At 41.0% G+C, this 20,719-nt stretch overlaps 2 protein-coding genes and 1 long non-coding RNA gene across 8 annotated transcripts in view; 2 read left to right on the forward strand and 1 right to left on the reverse strand.

Moving 5' to 3' along the window:
• The window catches only part of SERAC1 (serine active site containing 1), a 52,326-nt gene extending 46,444 nt beyond the window's left edge, over positions 1 to 5,882 (reverse strand). For 2 of the 3 annotated variants that reach the window (XM_016162760.2, XM_016162757.2), the window contains exon 1: positions 5,751 to 5,882. The gene's annotated coding sequence lies outside the window, so the exon portion shown is untranslated. Of the gene's footprint in view, positions 1 to 2,623; positions 2,761 to 5,750 lie in introns of all 3 variants that reach the window. The other variant, XM_016162759.2, reaches the window with a different exon arrangement.
• Positions 5,883 to 5,942: 60 nt separating this feature from the next.
• Positions 5,943 to 18,907, forward strand: GTF2H5 (general transcription factor IIH subunit 5). 4 transcript variants are annotated; one of them, XM_016162911.2, is made up of 3 exons: positions 5,943 to 6,015; positions 6,753 to 6,826; positions 18,462 to 18,907. In XM_016162911.2, exons 2-3 carry the CDS (start codon positions 6,792 to 6,794, stop codon positions 18,640 to 18,642), a joined length of 216 nt encoding a protein of 71 aa, XP_016018397.1. In that variant the 5' UTR covers positions 5,943 to 6,015; positions 6,753 to 6,791; the 3' UTR covers positions 18,643 to 18,907. The 4 variants fall into 4 exon arrangements, with proteins under 4 accessions (XP_016018397.1, XP_016018398.1, XP_016018400.1 ...); XM_016162912.2 differs by having other exon boundaries at positions 5,985 to 6,055; XM_016162914.2 differs by lacking the exon at positions 5,943 to 6,015 and adding an exon at positions 6,089 to 6,249.
• Positions 6,836 to 18,460, forward strand: LOC118603902. The gene is made up of 2 exons (XR_004951462.1): positions 6,836 to 14,239; positions 15,507 to 18,460. It is a non-coding gene; the product is annotated as an uncharacterized LOC118603902 (long non-coding RNA).
• Positions 18,908 to 20,719: the final 1,812 nt, after the last annotated feature.

Raw genomic sequence — 20,719 nt, forward strand, 5'->3', positions numbered from 1 at the left:
TCAATAAATGTTGCTTATCACAACCGTGATTATTATATTCCATCTGGCAATTTAAAGATCTTCTGTTTCTCTTCTTAAACTTCTTTACGTCTGGGTATGGATTTGTTACCACAGATCCTTCTCAGGATTTGGTGTGCCCCCTCAGTCTCTGAACTTGTATTTTTCTTTGATTCTGCAATATTCTTAATAATTATCACCCTTAATCAACTAACTCTACAAGCCTGGTATGTATGTCCCAGTAATTAAGGTCCCTACTGATTTCTGATAATCCAGTAATTTACGGCAGCCTCTACCTCATTGCTATGACTTTTTTTCTGAGTTTCCTTTTCTCTTCTCACAACTCCAAGTTCTTTCATTACATTTTAACTAAAAGCTTCATATGTATGGAGAGAGCAGAGCATCCTGCCTGAAACTGAGTATATAGGAACAACATTTACCAAAATAGGAAAATGCAGGAAGAGGAATGGATTTGAGAAAAGGATGAATTCTCAATTTCGACATGCTGAGATTAAGGTTCCTGTAAAATATTCGTGAAGGATATCCATTAGGCTACGTGGGTCAGCAGACAGTTCTAAGGTATAGGAACAGATTTATGAGCCATCAGCATATGCTGTTAGTTGAAACTATAAACTTCAGCTGAAATTATTGAAAAATAGTGTTTCTCAAAATGTCATTCTAGGATTACCTGCAGATTGTTAAAATCCACATTCCCAGGGACAATTTTAGCTTGAATTTCTCTGCTGTAAGTCTCACAAGGCCAAAACCAAGCTGTTAGCAAGGCTGCATTGCTTACTGAGAGCTCTGGGGAAGAGTCCGCTTCCAGGCTCATGCAGGTTGCTGGCGGGATTCAGTCCATTCGGCTGTAGAAGGGAAGGCCTTGTTTCCTTGCTAGTTTTTGTCTGGGCGCCAGAGGCCTCCCTCTGACCTCTGAGGGCAGCCCCTGCGTCTCAGAACCAGCAGCAGCTCACCCTCACATTGCCACATCTGACTCTTCTGCTTTCCTTTCCCACTTTTTAAGGGTCCATGTGATCACAATAGGCTCTCCCAGGTAATCTAAAATAATCTCCACGCTCTAAAATCTATAACCCTGAGTCTGCCTGCAAAGTCCCTTTGCCAGGCGTGCAATTTAACATATTCACAGGTTCTGGAGATTTGGGTGTGGACATCTGGAGTGGGGGGGCAGTATTCTGTCTACCACAGGCCACTATGAGCATTCTGACACAATATTTTATAGAAGTGTTTTGATTTCTCTTGGGTAAATACCTAGAATTGCTGGGTCATAGGGCAAATATATGTTTAACTTTATGACGCTCCAAAATACTTATCCGACATGACTGCACTGTTTTACGCTGCAACCAGTGATGCAGGAGCAGTAGTTCCAGTTGTTTCACATCCGTGCCAATGTCTGATGCTGTCAGCATGTTTGATTTTAGCCATTTAGTGGGTACATGGCAGTACCTCACTGTGGTTTTATTTTGTAATTCTCTGAAAACTAACAACAGTGAGCATTTTTTATATTCATGTTAGTCGTTTATATTTATTTTTGTGTGAAGTGCCTGCTCAAGTCTTTTGCCCATTTTTAAACTGATTTGTTTTTAAATGAGTTATAAGTTCTTTACAAATTCTGGAAACAAATCCTTTAGCACATATATGTACACATACACTGCAAATAACTTCTAGGCTGTGACTTGCCTGTTCATTTTCTTAAAGGTACCTTTTGATGAAGAGTTTTAACTTTCATAACTTCTATCGAATTTTTGCTTTTATGGTTATTATATTCCTGTCTTAGAAACTGCTGCCTACCTCAAAGACACAGATAATTTCCTGAGCTTCTCTAAAAGGCATTTTTGTTTTAGCTTGTACATTTAGCTCAATGATCCACCTCACGTCGTTGTGTATTGGGTGAGACAGGATTTGAGCTTCATTTTTTTTCTCCTACATGGATATCTAGTAGCTCCGGTATCATTTGTTGAAAAGATATTCCTTTCCTCATTGAACTGACTTTATATCTTGGTTGTAAATCAAGTGGCTATATAAATATGCATTTATATTTATATGCATTTATATTTATTATAAATGCATATTATAAATATATATTTATTAACTGCATTCCATTCCAGTCATCTATTTGCCTATCCTTATATAAATATCATGTTACATTGACTACTGTAGTTTTACAATAAATCGTGCAGCCAGGTAGTATCCATTCTCTGAATTTGTTCTTTTCAAGACTGACTATTCTGTCTCTGGCACATCCACATAATTTTAAAGTCAACTTGTAAATTTCTACTTTTACACAGTCTTTGGGATTATGATTGTGATTGCGTTAAATCTGAAACACTAATTTTAAGCAGAGAACAGAGGAGAAATTCTGAGGAAACTAGGGACACAGAGAGTAAAAAGGAAACAGAACAGTACCACATGAGACAAATACTTAAAATTCCAATAAATTTAACAACAGGGAGCTCCCTGGAGCCTTTATAGTGGTAGCTTCATTGCCTTAGTCAGCGAAGAAACAAGACTGGAACTAAACATCCATTCTCCTCTTCCTTCTTATTAATAAAACCCCTGAATTATAGCTGGGCACACAAAAACGAATAAAGACTACATTGTCTATATTTACCTCTAGTTAAGCATCGTCCCCAAGAACTGGCTCACAGGTTGTAAGTAGATGTGTCACGTGTAACTTCTGAGAAGTGTTCTTAAAGAGAAAAGTATGTGCCTTTCTTCAACCATCCCTCTTGCCATGGCAGTGGCAGTCTGGAATTAAAGCAGTCATCTCCACCATGAGAAAGCATCCTAAGGATGGCAGACCAGCAAGACAGAAGAATGCAAGTCCCTGATGCTCATGGAGCTGCTTCCATGACAGCCGTGGCCCGCCTACCTATGGAACTATATGCACATTTAAGGCATTATTATTGTATATTTTCTTGTGATGCAACTGAATCTAATCCTACCACATCAGCTTTAAGTATCTGTATGCCACTGATCCCAAAGCTGTATCGTCAACTATAATCTTCCCAGACCCACCTATCCAACAGCTACTGGAACATTTCCACTTAGATGTCCAACAAGCCTTTCAAACTTACTGTCCGAAACAGAATTCTTTATTTTTTCTCCCCCAGTTCTTCCTCCACTCATCCTCTGCACTGCCACCAAATAAATGGTAAGTAGTTTTTGATGGTAAATGGTAAATGATTCATCTCACGGCTCAAACAAAAAACCTAAATGTTGCCCTTGTTCCTTGCTTTCCCCTCATCCCCTATCCAAACCTTGCACAATTCCTGTTCTCTGCTATCAGAACATACCCCAAATCCATCCACTTTTCTCCACCTTCCCTGTCACCACTCCAGCTTAAGTCATCATCACCTCTCATTTGGAGTAACTCAACGGCATCCTCAGTGGTGCTTTTCATAACTTAAGAACCCCTTCCCAGAAGATGAAAAAGTTCTAGGGATAGACAGTAGTGATGGCTGCACAATAACATGAACACCACGTGTACACCTGCTAAAATGGTAAATTTTATGTTCTGTGTATTTAACCACAAGGAAACAAAGAGAGAAGTATTTCCTAGAGACAATATAGCCCCCTGTATCTTTTTCTAAATAGTTTACAGATGTATCTTTCACATCTAAGACTTTAATCCACCTGGAAATGATTGTTGTGAATGGTGTGAAGTGGCATCTAATTTTGTCTTTATTCTATATGGATACCACATCTCAGCATCGTTTACGGACTAGTCTAGGCTTTTTCCTTTGCTTTGTATGCTAACTTCCCATAAGTATGTGGGCGTATTTCTAGGATCTCCATTCTGTTCCATGAGTTTACTTTTCTATCCCTGAGCCAATACCAGTAATTAAGACAGTAGTCTTAATTATTACAGCTTTATATTGTTTTGCTATCTGGGAGGAAAAGACTTTATTTTTCTTCAAAATAGACTCAGCTATTCTTGGTCCTTTGCTTTTTCATATATATTTTAGGTTCAGTACATCAAGTTCCATGAAAACCATACAGCAACTTTAACTGAAATTGCAGTGAATTTTTAGAATTAAGGAAAATTGACATCTTGATATCGGGTCATTCCATCCATGAATATTGTATATCTCTCCATTTACTTGGGTTTTCTTTTGTGTGTCAATACAGCTTTACATTTTTCTCCCTAAAGGACTATATAGCTTTAGTGTGATTTATTTTCAGATAGCTTTAGTTTGAAATACTATTATAAATATCTTCTGTTATTCTTAAACTCCCTAGTTAGCTATTGCTGGTATACAGAAGTTATTTTTTTACTCAGAAATCATTCCGAACTAAAAACCATTTTTTTTTTTGGTTATTGACTAATCCTTCCCTTTCCCATAGATTTATGACCTCTTATAAATTCGTGTAAATGAATGCATACATATGTACATACAAACATCCATGTTTTTCTTTTGTTGTTCATGGCTATTCTGTTTCAATGTTCTGTCTCTTATACTACAGCACTGTTTTAAATGCTATAGTTTTATATTTTGATAGTATTACTCCTCTGTCTCAAACTTTTTTAGTTATTAATGTCAGTTTACTCTTCCTGATAAATATTACAATCACTTTGTCAGGAGAGGTGGTTCTTCCCCAGAGCTGACCAAAGTATATAATTTGGGGGTTCTAAAGGCCATTTCTGTCACTCTCTAACCAAAATGGCCCCTCCAATCACTCTTCATCATATCACTATCTGATAACTTCTTATTAACCAATTTTAGTGTCTCCCTTCTCCACTCCTCACACCCCTACACTAGAATTAGTTGCTTGTTTCCCATTGTATCCTGTGTCGGGCACATTTTCAGTGCACAAAAATGTTCGTTGAATAAGTGAATTTTAAGTCTGGGTGATTCGGAGATACAGGAAGAAAGGCAGGTTTTGAAGTGTGGCTGAAAGATGAGAATTAGTTCAGTTTGAGAGGAGTTTAGAACACTCGCAGGTTATTAATGTGCAGGCATCAGGCCAGCACCTGGAGCACAAGAGTAAAAGTTCAATGTGATGCAACTGATGAGATGGTCAAGGAGGAGAATGCACGCAAGAATAAAAAAAGCAAAGATACTTGGGAAGAACTAAAGAGCAAATAAAAGAGAGTGCGTGCGCCTGTCGTGTGGAAACCAACGAGTGGGGAAAGATTCGAGAACTAGGAAAAGAGAAAAGGGAAGAGCTGGGTAAATCATGGGAACACACGCAGTAAAAAGCTGCATGAGCTCAACTGGGGAAGTAGTACAATTTGCATGATCCTCGGAGAGAACTCTGTTAGACTACAGATCAGAATTTGGGGAAGGAATTAATTTTAACCTTTTGGGGTCTCTCACGTTAAAATGACCGTTACCAGGTTTAGAGGCCTATCAGCATTCAACCTATTCAACCTCCCGGTCATAGTTAGACGCTGTTTTGAATTTGAATGTTCCCATTCGAATGAGGGAACTGTACCGTCCTCCTGGCTATCATCATTCCTAGATTACTGCGCCCCTGCTGAAGGTACCAGCACGTGCCCTCTGGGCCTCGGAACGCAACCAAAGGAGGGCGGCGGCGGGGAGAGTCGGGCTGCCGAGTCTCGGAGACCCTCACGCCCCGCGGAGGGTCAGGGGGTCAGCTGGGAGCCGCGCGTCCCCGCCGAGGAACGCCCGCCGCTCCCCAGCTGCGCCGCGTCTCCGCCCTCGCAGCTCCCCGCCCTGTCCATCTTTGCTGATGTTCTTGCCCGCCCCCACGATCCCGGGCCCCCTTCGTACCTGCCCGCACGTGGACTTGGCCTGCCCCGGGCCGCTCACCGCGGACCGGGTCAGCCCAGAGCCGACCTTTCTCTGCCGCGCCAGCCGGCGCCCTCCACCCCGCGGCGGGCGGCACGTGACCCCGCGCCCCGCCCCTCGGCCCAGCCTGCGCCCCGCCTCCCGCCGGCGCGCTCCACCCACAAGGGCGACGCCGACGCGATGACGTCACCGGCGCAGGCGCGCTCTGTCGGCTACGCCGTGGCGCTGCTTGGTCTGTGGGCTGAAGGTACGTGCAGTCTGTTCTCGGAGCGAGAGGAGAAAGTGGGGTGCGTGGAAGGCGGAGGGGGGTCGCGAAGAAAGAGAGAAGGGGGAGAAAAGGCCTAGAAGTCTGTCCTTTAGGTCTTGGGGTACAGGGCAGCGTTTGCACCCTTTCCGGGCCTTTTCTGATGTGGCTGTGAATTTCCTTTGGAGAGACCTGTCCCTGCGCCCAGGTGGATATAAATTTCAGGATTAAGTTGAGGTGCGCTGGGTGTGTTCTTTCTATCACAGATCTTGGGGAACGTGATTTATTTGGTAAAGGAACACGACTAGAGAACGCGACCTGTACTATTTTCTTTTTTTGGCTGGGAGCAACTGCATAATCTCTTAAAAGTCTCTCATCTGTAAAACGAGAAGGACTCAATATATAATTTTTAAAGCCCCTTTTAGAGTTACCATTCTGTAATTCCTGCCTCCCCAGACTTTATCTTTTATTATACTCCTGGTTGGGAAAAGAAATTTTTTGAATAATGTTTTAAAACTTGAGTTGGGCACATTGGTGTACTTAGGAAGCTTGCTTTCATCAGAATTGGATAGAATTTGCAGGTAAGGTTTATACATCAGTATTCCAATAGACTCATTTTAATTTTGTTAAAAGATTAGAATATGTATATGATTTCTTAGCCTTAAATGTTTAATCTTTAATGTTGATAGACAAATATTTAATGTTCATTTAATATTTTGTCACTTTATTCCTTTCGTTAGCACTTTTAAGGTCATCTGCATCTTTCAACAGAGGAAAAGATGGTCAACGTTTTGAAAGGAGTGCTTATAGAATGGTTAGTAGTTTTTATACTTAATGGGTTTTTTAGAATTAGTTTTTTAAGTTCTGAATAAATCAAGTCTTTCAGCTTTCTCAACTTCATTTTTCTTGTATAACAAGTGGAACAGATTTTGCTTGCTAAGTTTTTTCCTGGTATCAGATTTCAATGTCTCTGTTGAATTGATGTGATTGGCATTATTTTCAGAGACAGCATGTTTGTTAGATTAATCCTCTTTAGAGGAACAGTGCTGGTGTTCTCAAACCATCAGAGACTAGCTTGAATTTTAGGATCCGCCTAAGTCTTAACCATCACAAACTCTGATCTTTTAAAAAAGAGAAAAAAAACTGATTTAAGAACCAGTTGAAGGTTGCTTAAACTAGTTACTAGTCATACATTTCAAAGGAGAAACTAGAAACCTTAATGGGCAGAGTCGAGTTCCTCAAAGCAAGCTTAGTTATCTCGCAGTCTGAAAACGTGACCTGCTGGCCCACATCCTGCTCTGTCTCCATTTGTTTGCATGACAGTAATTCTGGGACTCCTGCTCTATGGATACTCCCACTGTCTGACAACACTTCTATGTTTCTGTCTCCCTAATATGAGCTATTATATAGGTAATGGTACAGTTTGCTGTGATGGCAAGTCTAAGGGAGGAGCAAGGCCAAACCCTAGGATACTTCTGGCATTTACAGCAGCACTGTCCAATAGAAATATGAAGCAAGCCACATATGTAGTCTTAAACTCTCTAGTAATTTAAAAAGTAAAATGTAACAAGTGCAGTTAATATATTTTATTTAACTCAATATATCCAAAATATTTCAACAGACTAAGTCTTCAGAGCCCATTCTAAGACTTCAAAATCGTACAGCCTTTTTTCATATTAAAGTTTCAAAATCCAATGTGTATTTTACAGCACAGTTCACAGACTAGCCACATTTCAGGGGCTCAGTAGTAACATGTGGCTAGTGAGCTACCTTATGGAAAGTACAGATTGAGAGTTCAGAAGAAAACAGCTAGTGAAGTAGGAGGGAGGCTAAGAGGGAATGTTTCGTGAAGATGAGTGGGCTGCGTCAAGTGATTGTGAGAGAGAGGAGAATAAGGTGACGCACTGGAGGGCTTTGAATTTTTGGTGCGAACCGTTTTAATTGCGAGGTGGGATAGATCCCAGTCAGGAGTGGGAGTATACTTTGAAATGGGAAAGGGGGGAGAGGAAGTTGAGACTGGAGTTTTGTTGTCACAGTGAGCAAAGGACTAGAGAAATGGGTAGCTAAGGAAGGATATGGTAAGGGACTCTGGTTCTTGGTATTTTTGTCGTTTAATGCGAAAGAGTAGAATATGTCAAAAGAGCAAAGAGCTGGAAGGGAGAGGTATTCACTTGGGGGAAAGCAAAAGGGACCAGATCTCGGTCTCGGAAATCTGAACACTGCTGTTTTCCTTTGGGGAAGACTTCTAGGCAAATTTTTGTACTTCATTTTTCTTATTACTTTGTCATAGTTAACATTTTCTGGTTGGTCTTTTAATATTTTTTAACACATAAGATACACAATGCAAGCTATAAATTTTTTCCCTTTCGTTTTTTCCAATTCTCTTAAATTTAACCTTAACCCCTAGGATTTGATAAATATTCACTTCTCTCTTGGAGAGTTTTTCTATTTTTGTGGGTTTGTTTTTTGTTTTTGTTCTTGTTTTTGTTTTTGTTTTGATGTTTAAAGTTTCATTCATCTGGAATTTATTGGGGGGGGGGGACATATTATGAACCGAAGATCTAAATTAGCCCCTTTTTTTGGTCAAATATCTGTACAGTTGCTCAACACCATTTATTACCTTTCGTGATGATGCATGGTGCCTCTTTTATCAGTTGACTTACCTTGCTGCTTTCCCCAATCCCATCTCATATCCATTTTTTTCTTTGTCATTGATGGCTATTTGAGAAAAACTTGGAATAATTTAGTCTGTTTCCAAAGTAATCCCTTTGGAAGGAAGGTTGAGATTATATCAAACCTATATTTTAATTTGAAAAAAGGTGGTGGCCAGACTGCTTTTTAAAGAGCACAACTCTGAGAGTCTCATTAAAATCTCAATGGAAGGACTAAGAGTACAGATTTGTAAAACGAACCAAGGTGTTAGTTTTCTTGCCTGAGCAGCTCTTTGCTGGTTTGCTGAGCTCTTTGCTGGTTTGCTGTTTCGTTATCAAGCCTCTAAATTCTGCTTGGGCTCTAATGGCCCTCTATCTTCTTGCTCATCCAGACTAGCAGCATCTGGAGCTTGTTAGAAATGTAAAATCTCAGATCTCACCCCAGATCTACTAAATCGGAATTGTACATTCAGAGGATCTTCTTAAAATGCACTTAGAGTTTGAGAAGCACTTAATCAACTTAGGCATGATGATCAGTTTCCCAGTGGAGGATTGCTTTGCACCAGGTCTACTTAAATTTCGTAGGTGGATACTGTCTTTGCAAAACTAATTTCTTCCTTTCAAGGTGAATTCTAAAGTGTAGCCTGAGCAATTTTTCAAAAGGGTAACTGTCTTCCCAGAGATAAATCTTCCAAAAGACTCCAGGACTGAGAAATAACAGTTTCATAAAGGGCATGGCTAGGGCTGGTGGGTACTCCTCGTGCTCAGGTGCACGTGTTAGGGTAATAACTGGAAACATCCTTCAGTTTCCATCATGTCTGTATCTGATGCCAAAGAGAAGATTGTTAGTAATACGGTATCACTATAAGTCTGTTTATTACCTCATAATATCCATAGATTGTGTGAAACGTTTAGGTATATTTGAGTACCAAATTTGATAGGTCTGGAGTACATAGGCAAACCACTCAGGGATCTCCTAAAACTACTTCCATTGTCCCAGTGATTCTTCAAATTCCAGGAACATCACCATACAAGATAATATAGTAGCCTAGATAGTGCTTTTCCACATATTCAGTCCAAGCAGCCAGCAAAATACGGGCACGTATGGCCTAGTTCAGAAAGAGAATCTTAATGTAACACCTGTCTTAGAATGGCTTAATTTAGTACCACGTTTAAAGTCCATGTCTATCAGTGCCTTTTAAGTGATTTTGAGAACAGTAGAGAAGCAAATAAACCACATTATAATCGTGGCCATTTAGGCCCAACTATCAGTGAATTGAAAAATCAGGGTACTTGGATATAAAATGCATTCCTTCCAAGGCTTATGAAATACCAGAACCTAAAGCTCAGTATTTTTTGTTTGTTTGTTTATAAATTTGTGTTTTTACGTCAAAATGACATTGGTGAAAATGTCCTCTTTGTTTGAATCCACCACTATCAACTGCTAGGCTCACAGCAAGCATTTTCCCAAATCTAGCCAACCACAGCAGTATCGAAGCACGCAGCATATGTCCTACAAATGACTGCCCAATTCTAGATGCTGGAGCAGACCTTTGGTGTGACAGTTACCACATTTGGTTTGGCAAGTGCTTTAGCAAGGAAGATTTGTTGCAGAGGTGCAGATTCCAACCAGTTTATAGCATAATAGCAAAAAATCTGGAGAAATAGGTAATATTAGACCAGATTATTCTTATGGGTTTGGCTTCTAAACGTTATTGTATATGAGAAGCAAATAAGAACTAAGGCAAAACCAGTTTAACCATCCTATTCTTTCCCAGCATTCGTGGGTCTCTTGCGAGCCTCTGCTGCTTTGCCAGGCCATATTGCTAAAGTGTCCATGGGCACTCAGAACAATGCCTGAGATAAATATAGGAGCTGCTTCGTAAATATTTATTTACTGAATGAGTTTTGTTAACAGAATTGAATCAAGGAGGGCAGTCAAAGCCTCAGTACCACAATAATTTCATTTCTAGAAGTTTATCTTACAGAAGTGATCCTAAGGAATGATCAGAACTGTGGATTACAATGTAGGTAACTAATCGTACTAATAAAACATAAAATGTTGACCGTAACATAGATTTATAGTCAAATAATATAGCTAGTAAAATATTTGAAAACATTTTAAGTGGTGTGGGACAGTGATACAATACAATATTAAATGATGAGTGCTGAATTCCTTTAATAAATAACGCTGAGCATTTGCCAGATACTATACTAAGCACTTTGTAATATTCAGTTAGTTTTTACAACAACCCTATGAGATATAGGTGTTATTATCTCCATTTTATCAATGCAGAAATTGAGACACAGAGAAATTTATCACCCTGCTCAGGGTTACACAGCTATGAAGCTGGGATTTTTAAACCGTGGTATTTGACTCCAGAGCCCAAGCTAGTAAGCCTTATGCAGACAGTTTCTCCAAAACACATCTAAGTATAATAATGTGTTAACTTAAAAAAAAAAAAAAAAGTACGCACGTAATCTTAGAAAAATACCATATAATCTCGGGTTAATCTTTTTCTAACAGAAATAGTATATCTGTTAATAGGGACAGAACTAGGTGATTTGAACCTCTCTGCCTACATCCTCCCACATACCCAGATTCTCTTGGCACTTTAATTGCTCCTCATTTGAATTTCTACGGTCAGCAGGTGGTTTTGGATATACTCTAATGCACTCAGCCTGCAACGTAAGCATGGTACTGTCTCCATCTTACTACTTAAGAGCCTAAGACATAGAGAGATTGAGTGATTTTATATGATACATATTTTGGTTGGCTGAGCTAGGGTTCAGGGTTAGGCTTTTTGAGTTCAGTACTCTCTTGTGTTTTTGTAGCAATAAAACCTTTTATGTGTCATATTGGCAACTTGGGTCCCATTTTTCTGGTTAAGTTAATGTCCCCTGTGGTGACCCTTTCTCTCAAGACCAACGCATGTAGCAAATATTTATTGAGTACCTACGATAGCTGGACCCTAATTTAGGCACCCATATCTCAGGCCAGACAAAACCCAAATTGAGAAAACATTTTGGAAAAGGCTTATAAGGGGGAAATGTAAGGGAACAAAGCCATTTCATATCAGTGACAATTTTCTAAAACCTTCTATTTCTAGTACATACAAATTTATGGAGAAATAGTTTTAAGTTAGTTATATCATTAGATCTGTTAGCTTATTACTATCAGGAAGGATAGTTTACCATAGACTAAACCAAGATTATCAATCCGATGGGATAGTGCTGACAACTCTGTCCATCTGACCAATTAACTTGATGGCCTGATTTCCTCGGTCCTAGGAGACCCCTCATAGGGTAATCCTTATTAGAATATATGTTCTAGGGGCTATTCTAAGGTTTTTAGCAATGGGTTTCTTGATACCTGTCCTCGTTTCTGGGGCAAAGACACTTTTTCCCTGTTCACTAGCCCTGGTCCCAGCACTTGAACCAGCTGTTTTTCGGGGAGCCTGGCTGCGGTTTTCTCCTTTTGCCAGCAGGTTCTCCCAGAGGCCTTCCATGGAGAAGAATAGCCCTGCGTTCAGGATAGTCCAGGCCTTCGACGCCTCGTAACAGAATGTCCCTTAAACTTTCGAGTGTCTTTTTGAATTATCACAGATTATATTGTAGTCAATTCGAGAATCCCGTCTCAGACTAACTGCTCTCCATTTCCTTTCAGAAAGTTTAATTGAGGAGATTGACATCGGAAGTAGTGATTCCCGTGCCTCACTGGCCAGTCGCTCACCTCACCTGTCAGTCAGTTGTCCGTGTTTCCCACACGTGGGGACAGCACAGGTGTTCAGGGTGATTTGAAATGGAACGCACATTTGAGTGTGGGGCTGGGGAAAGAACACAAAAATAGTTTTTTTGTGACCAGTTTAATTTATTTGAGAAAAAAATAGACCACATAAAGATGACTGGTAATTTATACCAGGTGAAGTTAAGCCTACAAGTTGATATAAAGCAGTTTCTTTAAGAAGCAATGTAAAGAAAACGATTAATTTGTAATGCAAGCGTTACAAGAGATGGCTAAAATAGCAATGATACTATGTGTGGGGGTTCAGAATGGGTCACCCCAAGAAGTGCCTGTGGTATGTAGATTATTTTGAGCTAAAAGCAGTTGAGACCCTGTGGGCTCAAGAAAAACTTCTGCCCCTGCTAACTGCATAGAAGAATTTAAATTAGGGGCCTTGCCCATAATAAGAGCTGTCACCAGAAGTAACCTTTTCTGACCTATCTGTAGTCAGGACAAGCATCTCATTACTAAACATCTGCTCCCTGCGAAGCCCCTGGTGCCTCACCTCATTCCTCAGCTCAGGGCGTCAGATACTCCTCAGGGTCCATTCTGTCTGAACCTCTCACGTGTGTGGGGTCCCCATTCACGCAAAGTTCAATGCGGTTTTCTCCCATTAATCTGTCTCATGTTGATTCTTAAACGAGCCAAAAGAACCAGAAGAGGGAAGGAGGAATTTTCTCCCTCCCCCACATATGCAAATGGAAGAAATTTTGAAAGCACAAACATGATTCAAAGCACAGATGGACACTTCTTGGTTTCAGCTCTTTAACTTCTACGTCATTGAAATCATGTAAATTTATTTCATCTAGCAGTGTTCTGGAGACATAATAGTCTTTATCATCATTTAACCTTTACTATCTCTAATACCTCTTATAGCAGCCAATTACTAGAATAAATGGGTGTCATCTGTGAATACACTGAGCTCAGACAGTAACATCACTTTTGGACAGCAATTTTCAGTGTCTATATTTGTTCTCATTACTGTTAACATTTGGACCCAAAAGTTAATTTAATTTAAAGGGCCAACGAAAGGCAATTGTTCTGTTGTGTAAGGTATACCCTTCGAAGAAACCTCCGAGTGTGGTGTTTATAGAAAATGTCGAGATTCTTGTGGGACAGAAAGGGCCTGGAGGGTCGGGTGGGCATGTGAGGAGAGGCGAGTCCTCCCTGTCTCTCGACTTCAGGGAGAGGAGGAAGCAGCCTAGATTGAGAGCACTGAAGAGGATTTGTGTCTGCGCCCACACCTGCCCCGTCTCACGTGGCTCTCCTTTCCTTCACCACCCCTCTCCCACCCGCCCGTTTATTAGTATAGGGCAGGAGAAGTTTAGCAGAACAATCGGGTTTTTTTCAAGAGCGTCTGAGCAGGAGCACAGCGGTCGTAGGGACGCTGAAGCCGTGGATCGCCGTCCTGTGGGCCCCCCAGGTCCACTTTGAACTGTCCTCTGAAAGGACCCTGGTCGACCTACTGCATTTCTCCCAGCTCCCTCCTCAGACCGCCCATTAAGCTCCTTCTCATTTTGTTTCACAGCCTACTTTTTGTCAATAATTGATCGATTGTGTAACTTAGTGAGATTTTTTGAGCAGTGTTACTACTTTGCAAAAATTTAATTTTTTATTCTTTGTAACTGCCAATATTAGGGAAGTGCCGAAAATGTTAAGTTTTATGTTTCTCCTTAAATCTGTGACCGTTACGTTATCTGTCTCCGTCAGAGACCCCCGTTCTCTCTCCCATCCATCGCTGGCTGTGGCTGCCGTTCCGTCCCTTGCCGTCTGCCTGGAGGCCCTCATTCTCGTACGTTTTCATTCACCCGGAGGGTCACAGCCTTCCAGGCCATCCCTCATCCCTCTGACATGCATCACCTTATGCTGTATACATCTGCTTTTCTAAATCCCACCCCCATCCTTTCCGCTTTGCCCTCTAGATCCGAGTGAGCTAGCAGAATCCCTGCGGCCTTGCCCTTTTCTCTGAACTCTTCAGCTCCTCTCCCCAGGCTCCTTTTCCTTTCAGCCAAATGGTACGAGAGGCACTAGAGGAAATCGAATAGTTGTCTACTTTATTCCTTGTCACTTCTAAAAATTTTCCTTTCTTCTCTAATAGGAACCCCGTTCTGAATCTCACACCATCAGACTAGACCACGCGCTTTGCGGTAATCCACAAATACCCAAATCTTTCCTTGGTTTTTCCTTGAAGACTGCCTGTCACTCTTCAGTAGCTCTCCTCTCGGATTCTGAGTGGTTTCAGTATCCGTGTGGATAGTCCTTCCAGGACTCTGCCCTCTCAGTCCCCTGACCTCCTCTTCCAATAAGCTCGTCCTCCACTCTGTCACAGCCGTTCGTTCACACAGTCAGACCTACACCTGTCCCTACCAACGCCGCCGTCTCTTCAGAGTCTCCGTTCCAGACTTCTAACCTCCGCCCACCGCCCCCTTTCTCCAGTTCAGTCCCTCCAGTGCCACATCTTTCTGATCTCTGCAGCTCGGCCCGAAGTAGTCCGGCGATTGTCCTCCACCACCCCAGCACCCTCTCTTTCCTCCTCAGCCAGCCCGTGCTCCACAGTCCATCAGTGTCTCGAAGACACTCCCAGCTCCCTTGCCCGCCTCCGTCACACTGCCAAATCTGGTTACATCCAGCCCCTGCTTTCCCTGAACCTTTACCTCCACAGCCCTCGGGGACTGGAGGAAAACACACAGGTGAGGCGTACTGTGCAGTCTCCCTTCAAATTCGTGACTGCTCAACGCAGACGGACCCTAAATGCTAGCCAGCAAACTCGCGACGTTCCCTAGTTCACTTACTCTCCACTTTCCTGGTAAAGCTGTTACAACAAATCTAAGAGTTCATTGATTTTGCAAACTTAGTGATATTTTATGTACCTTTAAGAAAAATCACTGCCAGTTATAACTATAATATGCCCTTGGTTGTTAAGACTCATCTCAATTTCAGTGTTGTTAAAGCATGTTGGGGGGGGGGGGTGAAATGTGCTTCTTAAAAATGGATGGAATCTAGTATTTCATACCTTCAGTTTCTCTTGCCTCAAACAACTTCCATGTCTTCGCTTGCAGCTGATTCCTTGCTTCCTGTTTCACTGGGAAAATAAAAGCAATCAGAAGAGACCGTCCGTGAGTCTCTATCACGTGGAACTGTGCCCATATGTTCCCCCCCTCCCCGCCCAGTTTCTGTGAATGAACTGCCGTTCTCCTGTCTGAAGCCAGCTTTCCTGCTTGGGAACTGGATCTCATCCTCTCCTGCCTGTTTAAGAACACTTTTTCAGTGGTTTTCCTCTTTCTCCTGCTTTATCAGTTTTTTCCTCTACTAGATCATTCCCAGCGTATCACAAGCATAATTTGTCCCCAGCCCTCCCAGGCGACAGCTGAATCCCACACCCCTTTCCAGCTCCCACTTTATTTTCAGGCTGTAGCGGAATTTCCCAGACCCGTCTCTGTTCACTTTCTTCAGTTTCTCTCCTCCCTCTGAAACCCACTCGTCAGCCTTCTCCCTACGACTCTACCGAAACTGCTCGCGCCAAGGGCCAGCAGCCTTCCAAAGCCAGCGGTCAGTTCTCAGTCCTGACCTTACTGTGCCTGTTAACCACGCTTGACGCAGTCGGTCATTCCTCTTTCTGAATATCCTTTGTCCACTTAGCTTCCGGAACTCGTCATGCATTCTTCCTACCTCAGTGGTGACCGATTTATTTTTACCTTTTGCTGTTGGGGTGTCCAAGGCTTGGTCCTTGGACTTCTTGTAGCTTCCCCTGTTGTACATTGATGACTGACTCTTGCTCTACAGTCTGGACTTCACTGTGTGAACTCCACAGTTGTATATCCAGCTTCTTACTCTGCTTCTTCATTTGGATGCCGTAGGCTTCTCAGATGTAACATGCCTAGAACCAGCTCTTGATCTTACCAGCAGACCTGTTCTTCCCACACTCATCCTCAGTAAAACAACTCATCCTTCCGTTTCCTCAAACCAAGAAATTTAGAGTCTTTAAATCCTCTCTTTCAAAACTCAAGTGGAGTCTCAGGAAATTTCGTTGCCTTTATATTTAATATATGTCTACAATTCAGCCATGTCTCAGCATCTGCCACCACCTAGATCCAAATCCTCGTCACCTCTCGCCTGGCAACAGCAGTCACCCCATTGGTCCCTGTTTCACTCTTGCCGCTGCCACCGCCCCTCACTCACCTCCGGGCTTTTCTCAACCCGGCAGGCAGTATGACTCGTACATTTCAAATGTAACTCAGCTTGTAAATTGCCGTGTCACTTAGTAAAAGTCAAAGAGCCTAAAATCATCTTTCAGGTCCCACATCATCTGAAGCAGTTGTAACTTTCTGAGCTCCCCCGCCAGGCGCCCGTCTCTAGCCCCCTTGGCCTTGCCCTTCACTCTGCCTCGGATGCTTTTCCCCCGCACTGCCTTCTGCGGCTCGCTCAGACGTCACCTGCTCCGCAAGGCCTTCCTTTACTCCCTCAAACTCGCAAGAGCCTATCGGTTCCATCACTGCCATTTCTCATCCTGCTTTTCTGGGTTTTGTGTTTGTTTATCATAGTTCTACTGCTAGAATATAAGCTCTGTGACATGGAAGGTTCCTAATGGTTTTCTTCATTGCTAAATCCCCAGGACTGGAATAGGGCCTGGCACATGATAGGTACTCATTAAGTATTAAATGAGTGAATACAACTTAAAATAGCAGATTTTGTCAAATCTAAGTGAGTAAATGTAGCCTTTAGGTGTTCTGAACTTAAGTGTAAGATAAACATACTAGAAAATAAGTTTAAAATCTGTCACTTCTGACGTGGGTAGATCTACTTATTCACATAATTTTACAACATAGTAAACTATTAATACAATCATTTTAGTGGTAAGCTGAAAGTAAGAAAGTTAGGAAGGCTTGACTTTTTAATAGTTAATATACTGTGAACCATACTCATTTAGTGAGTAAAATAAATCTTTTGTTGGCTTCACTTATTACCCATGTTAGTATCTGAAAGAAGTAAAACTTGTTTTTATTGTTCATTAAATTTTTCTGACCTTTTGAATTAAATTATCTTTGTAATTGATGTTGACATTAAGAAACCAAAAGATTGTAAGATTATCTTTTCTCTAAAAATTAAATCTGTATGCAACTTGATGTTTTTATATTCATTTTTTGCCAAACACATTATTGTATATTATATTAGAACTAAAGGGCATCCTTTGTCATGATTCGGGACTTTTATGAGAGTTATTTCTTAAATCCAAGAAATTATATACCTTTATGACTATCCTATTTGTTCCAAACTAAAGCTACAAATAAATAGAATTGAACTGGATCTCTTCTTTGAGTTCAGTATTCTCAAAGAGATTTTATTAGGATTGCCTTTAAAGATTCTGAATGATAGTTCAGACTTAACAAGGATCAGAATTGTAAGGATGGGGGAAAAAACTTGAGTATCTACTACAAACCAAATACCGTCCTTGGCATTTCTCTCCTTTAATTTTCATGACATTTCTTATGTGGGCTCACTATGAGGTTTTGGGAGATTAAGTACATATGAAGGTCACACAGGTAAGTGATAGAGCTGGGGCTGAATCTAGATTTGACTCTTATTGTACACCTTGCTTTGTCAAAGTGGTTTAAGTGGTTCTGTACCTTAATTTGTCACTGGCAAGATAATGAAAAGCTTTGGCTTTTTAAATGTGATGGTCACCAACAAGTAAGGAAATTCATTTTCAAAAATCAGTTAAGGAGGCTGTGATTCTAAGCCCGATTAACTGCAAAGCTTTGAACGTTACCTTTTCACTTGTCAGTGATAAATCATTCTTTTAAAACCTTATCATTCGCCTCTTACTCTTAAACTTGCACTAATAATTCTGAAAGAAAGCTACATCTATAAGTCATTAGTTAACACTTGAGACAGAGGGGGAGTGAGAATAACAGAACTTTTTTAACCTAAAAATTCTTCGTGTTCAGTTCTAGTCACTTGGGTCCTGGTTTAACGTGACAGTTAGGTAGCTCATCATTATGTGTTTACCTCTACAGCGACCCTGCCATGAAGCAGTTTCTACTGTACTTGGATGAGTCAAATGCCCTAGGGAAGAAGTTCATCATTCAAGACATTGATGACACTCATGTCTTCGTAATAGCAGAGTTGGTTAATGTCCTCCAGGAGCGAGTAGGTGAATTAATGGACCAAAATGCTTTTTCTCTTACCCAGAAATGAAAATATTCGGTACTGACCACTTAGAAATTAAAAGTAACAAATGTGAGAGACTGTCCATTCAGTCCATTACGTGACTGGTTAGCAGCGTGCTGCGGGAAAGCCTGGCTATCATTGTGCAGAAAAAAAGCCCCTGAGCTGATTTTCTTGTTCTGTTTTTCTTCAGTACATGTACCCTAGAATTTAAAAAAAAAAAAAAAAAAGGCTGTAACAGTTGGCTGTAATTTGACTTTTATTGTCCTTTATTAAAATATAAATGTAAATGGTTTTCCTACCTTTTAATGCCAATTTAATAGATTAAGAGTATAATGGAATATGCTTTTTAATTATCAGTCTAGCCTAGATATTTGTTTGCTTATACCTGTTAGTAGTTATATGTTTCTGTAGTGTGGATGTGGTTTATTTTGTTTCCAGCTAGAAACTTCACAGAAGTTTTTAATCAAAGTAAAACATACATACCAAAAGTACACAAGGCATAAATGTACAAGTCCCTGAATTTCCACAAACTGAGCACACCTCTATAACCAGCACCCAGATCCAGACATATGAAATCACCACCATTCCAGAAGGCCTCCCCAGGGGTAAGGGCTGGAAAGGGCACCGTCACCGACCACCCAAGAGCAGACACTGTGCCGACTTTTGACAGCTCGGTTAGTGTTGTGTACCTTTTGACTTTGTATTAGTGGAATCCTGCAGCGTGCACTCTTGTCTGGCATCTGTTACTAGAGATTCATCCATGCTGTTGGCATAACACGTGGTTGGCCCTTGAACAGCCCGGGTTTGAACTGTCCGAGTCCACTTATATGTGGGTTTTTCCCAGTAAGTACTATATTTTCCAAATGATTTTCTTACTATTTTTCTCTAGCTTACTTTACTGTAAGAATATAATATATAATACATATAACATATAAAATATGTGTTAATCGACTGTGTATGTTATCAGTAAGGCTCTCAGCCAGCAGTAGGCTATTAGTAGTTAAGTTTTAGGGGAGTCAAAAGTTGTAAGTGGATATTTGACTATGCAGGAGGGTTGGTGCCCCTAACCACCGCCACCCCCATTGTTCAAGGGCCAGCTGTAGTTTTTTCATTCTCGTTGCTATATAGTATCCATTGTTTGCCTCAACAGTACTAGAGATATTTTGGTTATTAAATAAATCAGTCCTTAAAATTTAATAAGTATATATTCACGAAACCTCAATTTGAATTTGATAAACACACATCAGAAAATTTTACCAGCATTGGTGCTCATGCTGTTTTTCCCCCAGTGGCAGCATGTATACAATTTTATTGTATTTGTTGAGAAAAGAAATAGAAGTATAGAATCTAATTATAAAATATACTGGCATTAGTTACATTGATAGTCTATGGTTATTATAATAGCTTCTTCATTCAGTCCATTTAATCAAGAAATAATTAAGTACTTGGCGTGTCCTAGATGTAAAGGATAGATACAGTTGTAAAAAAGATACATAAGGCACCTGTATCAGGAATACTTTTAACGTCAAGTAACAGAACACCAGTGAAGAGTTATTTAAACAGTAAAGAAATTTAATTGTCTCATGTAACAAGGAGCCTGGAGATGGTTCCATTATTGGGAGCAACCTGCTTCTGCTCCGAATCATGTCAGCTTTTCATTCCCGGCTCTATACCTCATGGTCACAAGGTGGTGGCCGCTCCAAGGGTTACAGTCACAGCAGCAGCCCAAACCAGGAAAGGGAGGCTCCACTTGCCAGCAGAGGAAATAAGGGGAAAACTTCCTCCTGGTGTTAACTCTTTATCGGGGAGAAAAATCTTTCACAGAATCTTCCCACAAGTCCATCCCTAGACTACTCGTTGGCAAAGAGAATGGGATAATAATTGACTTAGATCGGTGATTCTCAACTTTTAAAATCACCTGGGGTCTTTCTTACAGAATTCCAAGTAATTTATGCAGGCCAGCTGAGGTGGAGCTTGGTTCCCTACTGTGAGTATGGGTTGCACTTAGTGACTTGCTTCCAAAGAATGAATTCGGACGGGGTGAAAAAGTAACTGAAACCTGGAAGATACTCTGCTGGCCAGGTGACCAGGGTGAACACCAGAG

The sequence above is a fragment of the Rousettus aegyptiacus genome, unplaced genomic scaffold, assembly GCF_014176215.1.
Source record: "Rousettus aegyptiacus isolate mRouAeg1 unplaced genomic scaffold, mRouAeg1.p scaffold_m13_p_1, whole genome shotgun sequence".
NCBI classification, from domain to species: Eukaryota; Metazoa; Chordata; class Mammalia; order Chiroptera; family Pteropodidae; genus Rousettus; species Rousettus aegyptiacus.